Genomic DNA, 5,342 nt, shown 5'->3' with positions numbered 1-5,342 from the left:
TGGGGGGGGGGGAGAAGGAGAATCCCAAGCAGGCTTCGCACTGTCAGTGCAGAACTCGACACTGGGTCGATCCCACAAACATGCGATCAGGACCTGAACCGAAATCAGTCAGATGCCTAACCGACCGAGCCAGGCAGGCGCCCCAAGAGTTAGCAGCAATGTTCCCCCATATCCGCGTCCTGCCTTGCTCCCCTCCCATCTGCCCAGATCCTGAAGCACTTGCAGGAGCAGAAAGACAGCCAGTGCCTGCACGTGGAGGAGTACCAGAACCTGGTGAAGGACCTGCGCATGGAGCTAGAGGCGGTGTCGGAACAGAAGAAGAACATCATGAAGGGTAAGCCGAGGACTGGTGGGGGGCGGCGGCGAGAGGCACAAGGAAGCCGGAGGACCCCCCTCCCCCCACCCTGAGCAAGAAGCACGCTGCCCCATTCCGCTGTAGACATGATGAAGCTGGAGCTGGACCTGCATGGGCTGCGGGAGGAGACCTCCGCCCACATGGAGAGGAAGGATAAGGAGGTCATCATCCTGCAGCGGCGGCTGCAGGAGCTACAGATCCAGTTCACTGAGACCCAGAAGCTGGGTTTGAAGAAAGACAAGGTAAGGCAAGAGGAGCTCTCTGGTTAGAGCCGCCGCCAGAGCAGGCCCTGCAGCTCTGAGCTGGGGGAACATCAACACAGCAGCAGTGGGACTGTGGGGTCCTTAGGCCCAGAGGCAACTCTGAGCACTTCTCTGGGATTTCTCACAGTACATAATAAATAACTAAAATACTTTTATTTGTACTTGATAGTGGAAAGAGATTCTGTAAGGTAGCCTTATGATGAATTTCAAGAAATTTCAATTTATAAAATTACAAATAATTTCCGAATATGTAAATCAGGCAGCTTGAAAATACTAATGGAACTATGCCCTGGAAGATGTAATTGCCAACATAAGTCAAGGTCCTGGAAAAGCCTACAAATGGAAGTAAGGACAGAAAGTTTGTGAAACACATGTGAGCTTGTGTAGTCAGTGCCATTCCGTTCCAACTCTGAACTGTCAGAGCTAATCCAACCCACCCATCGGCTGGTCATTCAGACCTCCCATTGAAGGTCCAGAGGAGATCCATTAGTCAAAATGGAAGTACCTGGAGAGATGACCACAAGAGGCAAGGAGTCTGGTTAAATGGCTTTGAGTCATTCATATATTCAGTCAACAAATATTTTAGATTTCCTGTGATATGCCAAGCACCATTCTGGGCATTAAGAGTATAATAACTCAGGGGCATCCGGGTGGCTCAGCTGGCTAAGGTGACTGACTTTTGGTTTCGGTTCAGGTCATGATCTCACATTCATGGGTTCGAGGCCCTTGTCAGGCACTGCGCTGATGGCCTGCGGCCTGCTTGGGATTCTCTCTCTCTCTCTCTGCCCCTCCCCTGCTCAAGCTCTTCCTCTCTCTCTCTCTCTCTCTCTCTCTCTCACTCTCTCTCTCTCTCTCAAAATAAATAAATAAACACTGTTTAAAAAGAATACGATAACACATGCAGCATCCCTACTCCCCTGGAGCGTACATTCTAGTACCAAGAGACAGATGATAAACAAATCACAGAATAATATATAATACAATGCCAGGTACTAATAAATTCTTACAACAGCTTTGTGGCTTGTTCACACAGGGTGGTCAGGGAAGGCCTCTGTGATGAGGTAATATTTGGGCAGAGATTTGAATGAAGTGAAGGTGCCACCCAGGAAAAGGTCTTGAGGAAGAATTTCCCAGGCAGAGGGAGCAGCAAGTGTGAAAGCCCTTAGATGGGAGTCTGCTTAGAATATTCTAGTAGACAAGCTAAAGTCGAGAGGGGTAGGGGTGGCAAGAGTACGTTCAGACCAGATAATGAGCACCCTGGGAGGTCATTGTGAGGACTTTGGCCTTTGACTAAGTGAAAGGAACCAACGGAGGGTTTGAGTAGAACAAGCAGAACAAGACTTGACCTGCACTTTCAGAGACACCCCCCCCGCCCCCCACCCTTGCTCCAACTGCTGCATTGAGAGCAGCCTGACTTGAGGCAGGAAGCAGAGGTAGGAGACTACTGTGATGTCCAAGGCAGGAGAAGATGGCAGCTGGAGAGGACACTAGACAGTCTCTAAACTGGCCTTACCAGGTCACTGCTCAGGCCTCTATCAGCAGTCACACTTTACTTTCCTCAGATCCTCCAAGAGAAAGATGAGATGTTGCACGAGCTCGAGAAGGAACTGGCCCAGGTTCAGAACAGCCTCATGAAAAAGGAGATGGAGTTGGAGAAGCAGCAGCGAATGACAACAGAACTTGAAATCGCCATCCAGGAAGTGAAGCAGGATAAGTCCAGGGCAGAGTGTGGGGCCCTGCGGGCCGAGATCCAGAAACTGAAGGACTGTCTCGAAGATGCGCAACAGCAACAGAAGCTGACTGGTGAGGCCCCCGGCAGGCCGTGTCCCCAGCACCCTTCAAGCCCACAGGGCCGGAGCCATCTCCTTCTTTCTCTAAACGGCCACTTTCCTCTCCTTCCTCTACTTCTTCACTCCAAACCTTCAGTGACCTCAGGGCACATCTCCCAGGGACCACAATGCCCTCTCAAGCCCCTGCACACACCCCCTAACTGGGAAAGTGGGCTGCTGAGCTCACATACCCACCACCTTCCCAGCAGCCTCAGTTAAAGGTCTTCTCCTCTCCCCATCCGGGGAGGACACTCCCTGTGCACTGCTTTCCTCCCCATCTTCTCCAGGACCTTCGTCACACAGTTTACCTCTCCCCTCCCTGATTTGCACACATTCTCTCCACCCCCTTTCTTTTGGTCTCCAAACGTATTCTGTCTCCGCAGCCTGCACTGCAGGTTGTGTCTTTGCTCCGCTGCTGAGACTGCTTTCTCAGAGGCGGCAGCTAACTTGTTTCTCTTGGGGTGATGAAAATGATCAGAAATTAGACACTGGTGATAGTTGCACACCTCTGTGAGTGTTCCAGAAACCAATGGCATGTGTGCTTTAAAGGGTTCAATTTTGTTATGTGAGTAATGTATCAATTTCAGGGGGAAGAAAAGGTCCAAAGCATGGCCTCCTTCCTCCCCTCCTGTGACAGTGTGTGTCTGTGTGCAGCTGGGCTCCCACATTCAGCCATTGTTTCCCAGCTTTGGAGATGTAACAGGTCCCTTCTTTCACAAACATCACCATCGTTTCCTCTTTTCCCTCCTTCTCTGGCAGTAGTCACCTGCCCCTTATACTCTGCCCTCCTCCCTCTGCTCTCATTCTCTGGACACTCTAGAACCTAGAGCCCCCACCCTGACTTGGCACGTGGGGTCCCTCTTGTTTTGGAGACCAGCCCGCCCTTCCCTCTAATTCTTTATTCCTGTTCTCTTCCCTGCTTAAAGACAGAAATTCCTCCTCCTTCTTCCAAGCTATATAATTATTTCTGCAGTGATACCATCTTTCTTCCGGTCTCCAAAGCTGAAAAGTGGAGATGGGGGTAAGGTTGAAGATAGAAACAGTAGTAGAAACTTTAGTATATAGGAGCATATTCTGGTGTAGAGAAACTCCAGGAAGCAACATATTTGAGGTTTTCCCTTTATACCCAGCAGGAGCAAGGAAATGGACTAAAAAGATATTGGTAGGAAGTCTTTCTCCATTGAATACATTCCAATCTTCCTAAAATAGTCTTTTCTTTATGCCAGGTCCCTGCTCAACTACCCACTAATTAACTCTGAATATTTCTCTCTGGCTTTCAAAGTCCTCCAAAGCCCTGCTCACCTGTCTCCGGCACCCGTTCCCACTTTTCTTTCCAGTCAAACCAATCTTCCCATCCTCCTCCCACATGCCTCCCCTGTTCCCTTCCCATGTGTTTGCTGTAACAATACCCGTATCTGGAATTCCCTTCCTCCTTATTCTCAGGCTCAGCACAACCTCTATTCCTCCATAAGTCCATCCCCACCAATCTGGCTTCACAGGAGTTCACAGTGAGTGCACGCTTAACATTACTGTGTCTTCTGTGTCATGTGGGCCAGTCATGTCTCCCTCACTAGACTCTAAACTCCGTTAAGGTCAGATTTGTCCATAATGACAGAATAGGCCACCTAAGAGATACCGAGCAATTTATACTGACTTGTTGAACGATAGTCCAGAAGCGGTCCATGGCTGGGGCATAGCTGAAGACAGATAATTTGGCAGAGCTCCTTAGGAGTGATAATGAAATGGAGAAAAGTAAGGACAGGCTAGAAATTGAAGTAAGGCACAAAATGAAGGAACAGACTTTTTAACTGGTCTTATTTGGGAGTCTGGTCTTCACGCACAGTCCCTTCTCACATGCACCTGTATCTGGCTTGTCCCCTGTGTTCTGCAGCTCAACAAGCAGCCCAGTATAAAGAAGAGGCCCTTCTGGCAAAGAGTAACCTAGAGGATTCCCAGAGGAAACTGCAAAGCTACCTATTAATAGAGAAGCAGAAGACAGAGACCATCCAGGAGCTGCAGAGAGAACTTCAGAAGCTGCAGAAGGATTCCTTGACGGCTGGAGAGGAACTCGCACCCAACAGGTACCACCGTGTCGCCTCCAGAGAGAGGCTGTGTCCCTTGCGAGCCAGCCGGGACACTGTAGCAGCTGCCCAGGAGTGGGCCAGCAAGCCCCGTGCAGCCGGCGCATGATCTGCCAACGCAGAGACTCAAGTCTGTCCTTCTGTTGTTGCCATTTTCCTTTAGGAAACGGATAGAGGAGCTGACATCAGAACTCTCTGAGATCCGCAGGAAGCTTGAACTTTCCGAAAAGGAAAAGAGACAGTTTCAGAAGACAATGGCGGAGCAGGACATAAAGCTGACTGACCTGCTAGACCGTCTAAAACTCCTTCAACACCAGGTATAAAGGGCAAGTAGGCTGCCAGCCCAAGCGTTTGCTCTGCTTCAGATTAAATATATTAGTCTTTATTTGGGAAGATGCCACCATCAATCCGTTCAAACTCATTGTCCAGAATTTGTGTTAGAAAGCTAAGCCAGCCTGTCAGCTCTAGTTTCCATGACCAATAATAAGCATTTTCAAGGGCTAAGCTTAAAAACAGTCAGAGGACAATGTTGGGATTTTTTTTATAGGATTCAAAAGCTATCCTTGTCAGTCATTTTAAGTCTTTGATCTCTGAATTATTCTTTTTGTGCTTTTCTAAGATTTTTTTAAATTTTATTCAAAGAGGTTTTTATATGGAAAGATTTAGTGAGTAAGTGAGAGAGACGGTTGATGCTATGGGAACTGGATCTGTAAATAAAATAAGTTGGTATATTTAATTGAACCAAAAAAAATGCTGAACATCAGAGGAATCTTTGTTAATATCTCTGCTAAATAACCAAGGAGTTGCCCATTCT

General features: G+C 48.4%; 1 protein-coding gene across 1 annotated transcript in view; it reads left to right on the top strand.

Moving 5' to 3' along the window:
- PMFBP1 (polyamine modulated factor 1 binding protein 1) overlaps positions 1-5,342 on the top strand; it is a 49,074-nt gene that overhangs the window by 28,430 nt on the left and 15,302 nt on the right. The window contains exons 8-12 of the mRNA XM_077756315.1: positions 208-334; positions 440-597; positions 2,181-2,421; positions 4,339-4,528; positions 4,692-4,845. Of these exons, the coding sequence (XP_077612441.1) occupies positions 208-334; positions 440-597; positions 2,181-2,421; positions 4,339-4,528; positions 4,692-4,845 (870 nt within the window). The remainder of the gene's footprint in view (positions 1-207; positions 335-439; positions 598-2,180; positions 2,422-4,338; positions 4,529-4,691; positions 4,846-5,342) is intronic.

The sequence above is a fragment of the Crocuta crocuta genome, unplaced genomic scaffold (genome assembly GCF_008692635.1).
Source record: "Crocuta crocuta isolate KB4526 unplaced genomic scaffold, BGI_CrCroc_1.0 scaffold388, whole genome shotgun sequence".
NCBI lineage: Eukaryota > Metazoa > Chordata > Mammalia > Carnivora > Hyaenidae > Crocuta > Crocuta crocuta.
This window is presented reverse-complemented; position numbering and strand designations above follow the sequence as displayed.